General features: G+C 43.1%; 1 protein-coding gene across 2 annotated transcripts in view; it reads right to left on the bottom strand.

Annotated features, from left to right (window-relative positions):
* Positions 1–660: 660 nt before the first annotated feature.
* The window catches only part of asb15a (ankyrin repeat and SOCS box containing 15a), a 34,092-nt gene continuing 22,500 nt past the window's right edge, over positions 661–12,252 (bottom strand). For both annotated transcript variants that reach the window (XM_078220151.1, XM_078220152.1), the window contains 2 exons: positions 6,073–6,226; positions 661–2,945 (listed from right to left, as the gene is read on the bottom strand). In XM_078220151.1, coding sequence (XP_078076277.1) covers positions 2,773–2,945; positions 6,073–6,226 — 327 coding nt within the window. In that variant the 3' untranslated portion in view covers positions 661–2,772. The remainder of the gene's footprint in view (positions 2,946–6,072; positions 6,227–12,252) is intronic.

The following is a 12,252-nucleotide window of genomic DNA, read 5'->3' as shown; positions in this document are numbered from 1 at the left end:
CCTTACAGTGCAAAAGGAGGCCATTCTGCCCACTGAGTCTGCACCAACAACAATTCCACTAAGACCCTATCCCCATAACCTCACATATTTACCCTGCTAGTCCCCCTGACATCAAAGGGCAATTTAGCCTGGCCAATCCACCTAACCCGCATACCTTTGGAGTGTGGGAGGAAACTAGAGCACCCGAAGGAAACTCATGCAGACATGGGGAGAACGTGGAAACTCCACACAGACAGTGACCCAAGCCGGGAATCGAACCCAGGTCCTTGGCGCTGTGAGGCAGCAGTGCTAACCACTGTGCCACCATGCCATGATAGGACAATGATCTCATCCCAGGAATTAGCTTGGTGAATCTCTTTTGGACTGCCTCCAATATTATTATATCCTTTTTAAGTTAAGTCGCCCAAAACTGTATGCAATATTCCAGGTGAGGCAAGCATCTTAATGCAAAAGAAAACCAAATATACTTGGCAGAATGGCATTTTGGCTAAATTTCTAACAGTTAGGAGAGCGAAATCCAGAGGATATTCACCTATTTTGCAATGTGCCAAGTGCATAACTATCCTTATTTCAAAATGGAGAACCTAGGAGTGTCAGGGAAATAATTGAACGATAAAATATATTTCTTAACACAATTATACCAAAGACAAATCCCAACTTGAGAATGCCATTATGTTGTTTATGCATTGGATAATAACAATGTTCAACAAATGGAAGAAATTGTGTGCTGTAAATCACCTCTCCTGTTTATTATTTCAGGTTCAATGTGAGTAATAGAAATTTCACTGGCATGACACAGCATACTTTAAAAGTCTAGCCACTTCAATGGAAACCAGTTGTTTTGATAAGTGCTTATCTTGATTTTGTTTTAATGGGCTTTGTTTGCAATCTGCAGAAATGCTGATCGAGGCAAGAAGGAACCTGACAAATTAGTTATTGATTTAAATCTCCAGTTTTCACAGGGAAATGGACACAATAATAAAGGCAAATCAACACATCAGCTCATTGCCTACCAGAACTAACAATTGGTGACTTTGGGGGAAAAAAATCAGAAAATAAAGGTCTTTTAGCATAAAATGGATAATTTATTTTCAGAGATTTTCTACATATACTTCTTGACTAGAATCAATAATTGTAATTATACAGAGCTATGGAGCAAGACTTTAACACGATTCTTTGAATAGATCAAAGCAACTTTAAAAAAAAAATCTTTTTCTCCAGAAGCAGTGCTTAAAAAGACATATCTTGCCTTTCTAAACATTTCATCAAAGATTGTGGATATCTTGTATATGATCCGAACAGGCGCCGAAGTGTGGCGACTAGGGGATTTTCACAGTAACTTCATTGTGGTGTTAATGTTAGCCTTACTTGTGACTAATAAATAAACTTTAACTTTACTATAATATGAAGAGACTAATAGTTTCTGTAGACTATTAGTATCGCAACATGACGCAAATGGCAAAGTGAGGAGTGATTTGTTGGGACCATGCTGCTATTAGGGGACCTGTTGAATGAAGGAACTAAATGAACCACAAGATATAGTTTCAGCATGGCATCCCAGTGACTGCACTGTTTGAGCACTTGGCTTCCCTACCAGCTTGAATGTTTTCCCCGTTCATGGGTGAGACTCAGCTATTCTTGGTTAGAGGGGTAAGTCAGTCAAATTCCAGTCATCTACCAGCATGGAAAGGCACAATCTTGTTTTTTTACATCAATCAGTAAAAAATGGCATTCATGCATGGGAAATCCATGTTGTTCACCAACATCAGTAATTGAGTATCATTAAGGCCTTGTTATTTATATATATTGCTAAATACAATCTTGCACTTATATAGTGCCTTTCATGACCCCAGGACACCCCAAAACACCTTACAGTAATTAAGTACTCCTGAAATGCAATCACCACTATTGGCACCACTCTCACACCAATGTCAATATAGGGGTCTTGCAGACTCAAGTTATATTTCGCACCTCATATCACTCTAACCAGTTCCCTATGAATGCAAACTAACCCTCATCACTTTTTTAATCATTATCCTAAAGTTTAAAGTGGTTGTGTGTGAACATCTGGTCCCCTGCATTCCTGTTATTAGTCTGCCAATAATCACTAGCACACCTCACACATTTAGACAAAGTGTCAGAGGGCAACAGCAACATTTAGGACTGCATTACAGCTCTCGTAGTATTGTTTTCGGCAAATATAGGAAGAAAATTGGAAGCAGAATAGGAATGGAGAGCCAATTACTCGAAGATACAATTTCTGTACTTGAGCTGTCACACATAAAGCTAACTTTGAAAACCGCATCAAAATAAAAAAAGACCCACCAAAAACTTTCACCAAATGAATGGAATTGACAGAATAATGTTTATAATGAAGCAATGAACTCAAGCTATGGCATCTCGTCAACATTCAATACTGCAAAAGTACTGGTGGAAGTTTTTTTTCTGTTGGACATGCATGACTTACTGTTTAAAAAAAGCTCTTGGCATGATCAATTTGCATTTGGAAAGCTCTGTGTTTTTAATCTTGTGCAAGACTTGCAAATATTTTAATTGCAAAGCTGTTTAGCCAGAAGTCCTCCAACATTTCAAGCTGTGGGGATGTCATTTTTTTTGCACTGTGTTAGTTTATTCAGCAAGATGATCATTCACCAGTTACTGGAGTTGGTAAACCATTCACTTTATGACAAATGCTTTCCTAAATTTAACAATGAATGTAAACCTCAGCATTTTACAATAGTGATATCAACACACAAATGATTGCTGTTCACTTTACTGTGAGTCAAGACCTCTTCCATAGAGATCATATTCCTTGTACAAGATGTAATCCATCAGTAATGGAGGCAGAGGAAGCAACGCTAAGCATGTAAGATCTTGCAGTCGTCTTTGCCCCATGTGTTTACGTATTTTCAGTCGACACAAGTGCTTCAAACGACGGGGGTTTTCTGCGAGAAAGTCAAAATTTTTCGATTTTATTTTTCCAATCAGTGAATTTTAACTGGACCTCCATTAGTATGAATAAATAATGGATTAAAAGTGCCACTGAGGGTCCAAAAATACAGACCGAAATCAGAGCTAGCTGTATTGTCATCATTGTAAGATAGCAAAATAGTCTTTGCATAGCTTTGAAAGCAAATTCAAGAGCAGCCATTGAATCTGATTTGGCAAAGCAGACCACAGTGATATTACAAGTTAAAAATATATCTTAAAATTATCTTAAAGAGAGTTAAGGCTGTTTAATGGCTTTAAGTAGTAAAGATATCTCTGAACATTGGCCTTATATTTAATTCCTGTTGTGCTTTGTTTTTGTTGGTCTTAGCAATATCATCAGTAGGGCTGCTGGAATAAGTACCTGGACTAAATATTAGAGAGAGCTGCCATTATCCGTTGAACCATATCCTGTGCCTCCAGGAAAGGTGGTAGGTAGAAATGATTCTCACTATCAGTACCATTTGGGTTTTGAAATGTAACCAGCCTGATTGACACCTTGGGCTTTCCGTAGTCATGTGATCATGCCACACAGAGGCAGACATTTTGAGATCAGTTGAATAAAGCCTCTCACAGATACAAATGTTATTGAAGGTTTCTGTCTTTATTCTTGCAGCAAGTACCTTGGTGCAAAGAGTAATTAATTTGAACAATTTTGTTTAGCCATTGACTGCTAATGCCAAGAGAAATAACATAAAATTATACAGAAATAAGTCTGTTCTAACATATTTCATGGCTGATCTGAGATCTAACTCCATATGCCCAACTTTTCCCAATATCTCTTGGTTACCAAAAATCTATCAATCACAGTTTTAAAATTAACAATTGGTCTACCATGAATTATTGTTTGTGGAAGAGAGTTCCAAACTTTGCATGTACAAGTGTTTCCAGATTTCACTCTGGAAAGGTCTGACTCTTTTTTAGACATGGGCGGGATTTTCCAGCCCTTCCTGCTGGCAAGATCTTCTGGTCTGAAGTCAACAATGGGTTCCCCGTTGGCAAAGAGAGTAAGCCATGCAAAAGCCGGTCAACTTTGGTGGGACCAAGAGATCCTGCTGGCAGCCAATGGCTCGCTGTACCCACCATGGGCAAAACCCAGAAATCCCAGTCTATATTCCTAGCTCTAGACTTCTCAACCAATGGAAAGAGATCATAGAGTCCCAACAGCGCAGAAGAGGCCATTCGGCCCATCAAGTATGTATGACTTTCTGACAGAGTATTTTACCCAGGCCCTCTCCCCCACCCTATCCCTGTTAACCCCACACATTTCCCATGGCTAATCCATCTAACCTACACATCTTGGGACACTAAGGGGCAATTTAGCATGGCCAATCCACCTAACTTGCACATTGTTTGGACTGTGTGAGGAAACCGGAGTACCTGGAGGAAACCCACGCAGACACGGGAGAATGCATGTGTAAACTCCACGCAGTCACCCATGGCTGGAAATTAACCCGGGTCCCTGGAGCTGTGAGGCAGAAGTGCTCACTCACCATTGTGCCACCTTTCTACTTACTCTCTCTTTTCCCCTTAATATTTTGAAACTTTTGATTAAATCATCCCTGAACTGCCTAAAATTCCAGGGAATACCACCCTCTTTTCTGTAGTCTGTCCTAGTAGATCAACCCTTGTAATGCAGGTACAATAAATATATGCTGCGTTCCCTCAAAGGTCAATGTATCCTTCCTAAGGTGGTGCATAGAACTGCTCACATTAATCCAGGTGTGATCCAATATAATGCTTGTCCAGTATAAAACACAATCAAGGAACTATACAGATCCACAATAACATGGCATATATTCACTTGGTAAACTCAAGCTAAAATCTGTTCCCTTGTTCTATTCTTTATTTTTGCCGTAAAGTATTTCCAGTTATCAAAGGGTTAATAGTGCTGCCATACACTAGCCTGAGCAATACATTCTTAAATGAAAAGGAAATATAAATATTTAAAGCATTAATTTCAAACTGGAAATGCATGAAAGCGCAGCATGCTCAGTCAGCATCTGAAAGCAATATGGAAGGTGGGGGCGGCACAGTGGTTAGCACTGCTGCCTCACAACACCAGGGACCCAGGTTCGATTCCCGGCTTGGATCACTCTCTGTGCGGAGTTTGCACATCCTCCCCATGTCTGCATGGATTTCCTCCGGGTGCTCTGGTTTCCTCCCACAGTCTGAAAGACGTGCTGGTTAGGTGCGTTGGCCATACTAAATTCTCCCTCAGTGTACCTGAACAGGTGCCAGAGTGTGGTGACGAGGGATTTTTACAGTTAATTCATTGTAGTGTTAATGTAAACCTACTTGTGATGCTAATAAATAAGTTATTGTCTCAGGTGGAGAGCTTGCTGTAAAAATAAGTTTTGAAGCATAGTTTAACTCATGAGATTAATTTGTTTTGTGCTCTTTTGCAAATTGTGTTTCTTTTTTTTCAGTTTATCATAGAATCCCTACAATGCAGAAGGAGCCATTCGGCACTGTACCAACTCTCCGACAGAGCATCTTACCCAGGCCCTATATCCCACGTATTTACCTCGTATTTACCTCTAACCTACACACCTAGGGGCACTGAGGGGCAATTTAGCATGGCTAATCCACCTAACCTGCACATCTTTGGAGTGTGAGAGGAAACTGGAGCATTTGGAGGAAACCCATGCAGATAAAGGGAGAACGTGCAAACTCCACAACTCAACTGGTCTGCACCAACGTCTTAGATCCCCACGAGCCTCCTCCTATCATAGAATCCTGACAGTGCAGAAAGAGGCCAATCAGCCCATCAAACCTGCACCAACAATCCCACCCAGGCCCTTTCCCCGTACCCCATGTATTTACCCTGCTAATCTCCCTTTCACTAAGAGGCAATTTAGCATGGCCAATAAACCTAACCAGCACATCTTTGGGCTGTGGGAGAAAACCGAAGCACCTGGAGAAAACCCAGGCAGACACGGGAAGAACATGCAAACTCCACCCAGACAATGACCCAAGGCCGGAATTGAACCCGGGTCCCTGGTGCTGTGAGGCATTAGTGCTAACCACCGTGTCACTACACTGCAGTTTTCTAACAAGAAAAGTGAATGAAGGCAGATTTACCGATGATATCACAGATCTCAGGCCACTCCTTTTGCTTCTCAAGAATGGGTTTTAATTTCACGCAGAAGGAAACGTAATCCACGTAATCGATCAGCACACGCACCACCCTGCCGACCAAATGACTTAACCAGGAAACGGTGATGAATTCGCAGAACTACAAACAAATTTGAGAATAGGAGAACATCAAGAGCATGTTAGCACATTAACCAGATAAATTTAGGCATTGAGCTGAGAATGGAGATATTAGGGCATCAGACTAAAAATTTGGTCAAGGAGGAAAGTTTTCAGGAGGGTCTAAAAGGAGAAGAGAGAGATGCAGAGACAGAGACCTTTAGGGAGGGAATTCAAAAGTTGAGGGCTCAAAACTGCTGAAGACAGTTTGACACTAATGGGTTGGGCAAGGCGCATTAGACACTAGAATTGGTGGGATGATGAGTTCTCAGAGGGCTGTGGGTCTGAAAGAAATTACAGAGATAGGGAGGGAGCAAGGCCACAGATAGATTTGAACTCAAGGATGATAATCTTAAAATTGAGGCACTGGTAGACCGAAAACAAATGCAATTCAATGAGTGGAATTTGAGGCAAATTATAGGAACCGGACAGAGTTGTTAATGAGCTCAACTTTATGCAAGGCGGTCAAGAGAGCACTGGAATAGTAAAATCTTGAGGCAAAAAGAAGCATAAGTGTGGGCTGAGGAAGGGCTGGAGCCAGGCGATTTTATGGAAGTGGAGGTAGGCAGTCTTTGTGATGGACAGGATATGGAGTAGAAAGCTCAGCTCACAAAATGGAGGTCACAAACAGGTTGGTGCAGCTTGAGAGAGTGGACTGGTGATTTAATCGGTGGCGAGGGAGCAAACTTTGCTGCAGAGAGAAAGGCAAAGGGTGGAATTTAGTAGTAGTGACGGCAGGGGTGGGGAGTGGTCCCTGCCCACTGTTTGGAGAACTATTGAAGCTGGGTGTCATTTTTCCATGGGAGACCTGATACTATTTCACTGCAATCAGGCCTCGCAATGAATTAAGGCCCCATGAGGGGAGAAATCTCTCATTCCTGAGAGCTGCTGACTAATCAAAGACCTACAATACTGGCAGTGCCACCAGAAGCGATGGCCAATGTCAATACTGCACTGGGGCCTACATAGAGGATGAGCAAAGGATTCTCTGGAGTCAGGTAAGTGGGGTTGTATGGAATGCCAGGGAAGGGAGGCGCCAGCCAAGTCGGGGTGGGAGGTCAACACCGAGGGCAGGGTTGGCTTCCTGCGGGTTCCTACTTGCCTGATGCCGGGTCCCTAGATTGGGCAGAGAGTGCCTGAGATTGAGGCTTCCAACCCCCCAGAAGGTCACAGGGTTTGCTGAGTAGCCTCCTGGATGGCAAGTCTCCCATCCATTGGGGGTTAAATACCAGCATCAGCTTGATGAGGCCCTTTAGTGTCCATTTAAGGGCCTCAATTGGCCTCTGATTGCCAAGATTCTCCGCCTTGGACTGAATCAGAAAGAGGTGGGAAGGGGGCAGGATCTCCACCCTGCATCCTCCCACTTGTTCACATTGCACACCCCTCCATCCCCCACCCCCCCACCCCACTTCCCCCGGCCCCCTCCGAATCCATCCCTGGGAGGGCACAATAAATTCTGCTCAATGGCCTCTGTCCAGGTTCTGGTATTCCCTTCAAAAACAAGCAACAACATAACATTGATATGAAAATATAACACAAGTATGTTATGGACGGCACAGTGGCACAGTGGTTAGCACTGCTGCTTCACAGCTCCAGGGACCTGGATTCGAATCCCAGCTTGGGTCACTGTCTGTGTGGAGTTTGCACATTCTCCCGTGGCTGCGTGGGTTTCCTTCGGGTGCTCCGGTTTCCTCCAACAGTCCAAAGATGTGCGGGCTGGGTTGATTGGCCATTCTAAATTGTCCCTTCGTGTCCCGGGATGCATAGGTTAGAGGGATTAGTGGGTAAATGTGTAGGGATATGGGGATGGGGCCTGGGTGGGATTGTGGTTGGTGCAGACTCGATGGGTCAAATGGCCTCTTTCTGCACTGAAGGATTCTATGATTCTATGAAATCACATGGAAATTAGCACATACATAACCTGGATCAGGCAAGTCCTGAACAGAGGAAATGTTCATTTAAGGGGATATATTTGGATCATACATTAAAATAGTTTGTGACATCTGAACTTTCAATGGTTGTTTGTGACAGTTTTGTTATTTTTGGGGTGTTGTTCTAACCCAGAATTTTGCCAGTGAGGTTTATCATTATTACAATCCAAATTTTGGACATCTGAATTCCAGTTGAAATTCCACTCTATTCTTTAGAGGAGAAGGAAGAATTTGAAATGTAGATGCATGAATAGGTATGATGCCCCTTTCAATACATTGCCGGAATCTTACGACCATTCACGCCAGCGGGGTTTTCCCATCCCGCTGAGTGAATGGAGATTTGGCTGGGCACCAAATTCTTTAAAGTTTATTTATTAGTGTCACAAGTAGGCTTACATTAACAATGAAGTTACTGTGAAAATCCCCTAATCGCCAGACTCCGGCGCCTGTTTGGGTACACTGAGGGAGAATTTAGCATGGCCAATCCACCTAACTAGTACGTCTTTCGGAGTGTGGGAGGAAACCGGAGCACCCGGAGGAAACACACTCAGACATGGGGATCACGTGCAGACTCCGCTCAAGCTGGGAATCAAACCAGAGTACCTGGCACTGTGAGGCAGCAGTGCTAACCACTGTGCCACCATGCCACCCGCTGACCTTGCTGACCTCGCTGCAGTAGGAGCGTGGTGTGAACAGCTGGTGAGATCACATCCATTGAATTTTTACATCAATTTCACTTTCCTACCTGATCCCCATGTTCCTTTCTTTCCTAATGCCCAAAATCAACAGATTTGAACATTGGATGAGCATCCATAGCCCTCGGGGTAGGCAATCTCAAGGACCTACAACGCTCTGAGTGGGAAAATTCTTCATCTCCATTCTAAGTGGCTGAGATCTCATTCTTCGTAATGACCCCTAATTGCATACTCTCCAGGCTGAGGAACAGGTATCTACCCCGCAAAGAATGTGAGATATTTGAACCAAATCACCTCTCATTCTTCTAAAAGCATGAGAAAATAAGCCCATTCTACTCGATCTTTTTCCGTTGCATCCCTTGTGAGACCAGTATATCTTTCCTTCGTCAGCAGCCCAAAACTACACACAGTACTCAGGATGTGTTCTCATCAAAACTCTATATAATTGCAGCAAGGTTTCCTCATTCTACTACTGAAACCTTCTTGCAATAAAAGCTAGTAGATTGTTTGCTTTCTAATCAATTGCTATACGTGTATATTAATTTTCTGTGATTTGTGTGTAAGAACCCATAAGTCCCTCTGAACCTTAACATTTACTAGCCTCTTGCCTAATAAATGATATTCTATCTCCATTCCTCCTGTAAAAGTGGATCATTTCACACTTCCCCAACTGCCAGCTTCTTGACCAATCACTTAATCCATCTATATCCCTTTGCAGCCTTATTATCTCCTTTGGGGGTCGGTTAGCTCAGTTAGCTGGATAGCTAGTTAGTGATATAGAGCAAAGGTAATGGTGTGGATTCAATTCCCATACCAGCTGGGTTATTCTCAACCTTGCCTGAGGTGTGGTGATCCTCAAGCTAAATCACCATCAGTCAGCTCTCCCCTTCAAAGGCGAGAGTAGTCTATGGTCATCTGGGGCTATGGCGACTTTACTTTACTGCTTTCTTACTGGCTTACTTTCCCTAGTTTTATATAGTCACAAACTTAGATATCCGACATCCAGTCTCCTCATCTATGTCAATAATACACATTGTACACAGTTGAGACCTGTGATTCTACAAGTTAGGCCTCACCATCCTGAAAATGACCCGTTTATTCTTATTTACTGTTTTCTAGCCAGTAACCAATCCTCAGCCCAGGCTAACATATTACCATCAATCCTTAATCTATGTAAGAACCTTTTGTGTGGAACCTTATCAAATCCCTTCTGAAAATTTAATTATCCTACATCCCTTATTTATCTTGTTTGATACATTCTCAATAAACTCTATAACAGATTTATCAAACAGCATTTCCCTTTCATAAAATCTGTTGACCCTGCCTTATCATATTATGATTTTACTAGTGTCCTGTTATCATGTCCTTAATGAATAATATGTTTTTGCATTTTCCTATACTGATGTCAAGCTAACTGGCTTAGAGTTCCCTGTTTCCTCTCTCCTTCCTTTTTTAAAAGCAGGGTTGTATTTGCAACCTTCCAATCCACGGGCAATTCAGGAAGATCAAAAACAACACAGTCATTTTCTCCTCAATCGTCTCTTTGAAAACCCTAATTTGAAGACCGTAAAGTCCAGGGACTTATTGGTTTTAGTTCCATGAATTTTTTCAACATTTTTTTTAAACGAGTATTATTTCAAGTTCCTCACTTTCAGACCCTTCCCCACAATTTTTCTTATGTTCTTTTGACAAAGTTCATTTGCAATATTTTCAGCATTGCAGGTGTCATTTTGGGTTTAAAATATCTCTTGCTGCACATGCACTTTTCTGGTGCTTGCTGTGCCAGACATCATTTTGGTGAGGGTGTTAGTGCAGGTGCTGGGAGTGAGTGGCAGAAGTATCCAGGGTAAAAAATAATGATGTCAGTCAGTGTGCTGATTTGACTCAGAGTGTATTTTTTGATCTAAACGTCCCAGCTGAGGCCCTGTCTCAATCTCACAGCTAAACATCCATTCTGCAGTAGGTGGCCTTCCAGGTTGACCTCACGCACCTCCAGCCCTAGAAGGCCTGGCTTCAGACTGCACTACCATGGCATGTGTGGCAGCCGTCTGAGCTGGCACACAGGCAACAGTGGGATCCTGGCAAAGCGGCACTAATTGGAGGACAAATACTGTCATCCTGAGAGAGAACAGCAGAGACCGGCTCTACAAAAGCTGAGCCAGTCCCTCCGGCACACTTTAACAATCTTAGCAATAGGTTGGAGGACGGATTGTTGGATTGCTGTGAAACACTGCAAGCCCTTTTGAAGACTGGTACGTGCCACCGTGAGGGCAGCATTCTTAGTATTTAGGAGGCTGCCATTGCATTGCAGCAATCAGAGCTTCCATGGCAACACTCTTACTTTGGATGGTTTCTGCTTGTGCGGCAATGCATGCTGAACCAGCGATCATGAGATGGTACAACACGATAGATTCCATAAATGTAGTACTGGAGTTATCCACCACTTCAATGCTGCAGAGGATGAGCTCCAAGCTCTACACAAAATCCTATGCAGAATTGGTGTCAGATTCCTTTCCGCTCTTTGATAGCAGCCACAGGCTTTCTGGCAGTCCTGGCAATGTACCAAGCCCACCCATGCACACCCATTAGCTTTTCTCTGTCTGCCACCACATCAGAATCCTCATCTGAGTCCTCTGGAGCAAACCTTGTGTGCAACCTCACCCTCTGTCAAGTTGGTATCTATATTAGACTTGCCCCTTGTCCCAGATGCAGGTCACTTGTGCCCGGTGTCTCACCATGTGCTCACCAACTCTAACCTATCCTCTAAGCTAGCTTCTAAAGTGCCATTCTCTGTACAGTGAACATCAGAGCTAATGGTGCAGTTTCATCTTCATCGCGGTCTTTCTGCTCTTCCACCTCTTGTTCTTCTACTTTTGCTTGTCCACAAGGGTAAGGTTGTGGTGTGTGTGTGTGTGGGTGGGATGAGGGAGGGGGTGGGGTTTTTTTTTGGAAGAGGAGGCAGTATCTCCAGCTTCTAAATCAGGAGATTGTTGGGTCAGGGTGAGTGGAATGTGAGAAGGAACATTAGGTATGAACGTACTCTAATTTTCCATGCTTTCAGCCCTGATGCTGATCATAGCCTCCATCATGGCTGCTCCACTGATGGCCAGTACCATATCCTCCATTTAGGTGAAGAGTAGGTCTGTTACCTACTGGTTAGCCGCAGCTCCTCTGGTTACCTGACACATTGTCCTGCAAGAGATAAAGCAGTGTGCCAGTGAATGTAGTGCAATGTGTTTGGGTGATGTGACTGTCATGGTTGACAGTTCTGAGATGTGGGTGTGAGGCTTGGAGCAATGTTAAATGTGTGAGGATGAGGTGAAGTGTGTTCTGGGTCCTGATTGAGATTATTGATAGGTGAGTGATGGGAGTGTGTATGAATA

Source organism: Mustelus asterias, chromosome 9 (assembly GCF_964213995.1).
Source record: "Mustelus asterias chromosome 9, sMusAst1.hap1.1, whole genome shotgun sequence".
Taxonomy (NCBI): Eukaryota; Metazoa; Chordata; class Chondrichthyes; order Carcharhiniformes; family Triakidae; genus Mustelus; species Mustelus asterias.
Note: the sequence above shows the minus strand (reverse complement) of the source record. Positions and strands in the feature narration are given on the sequence as shown.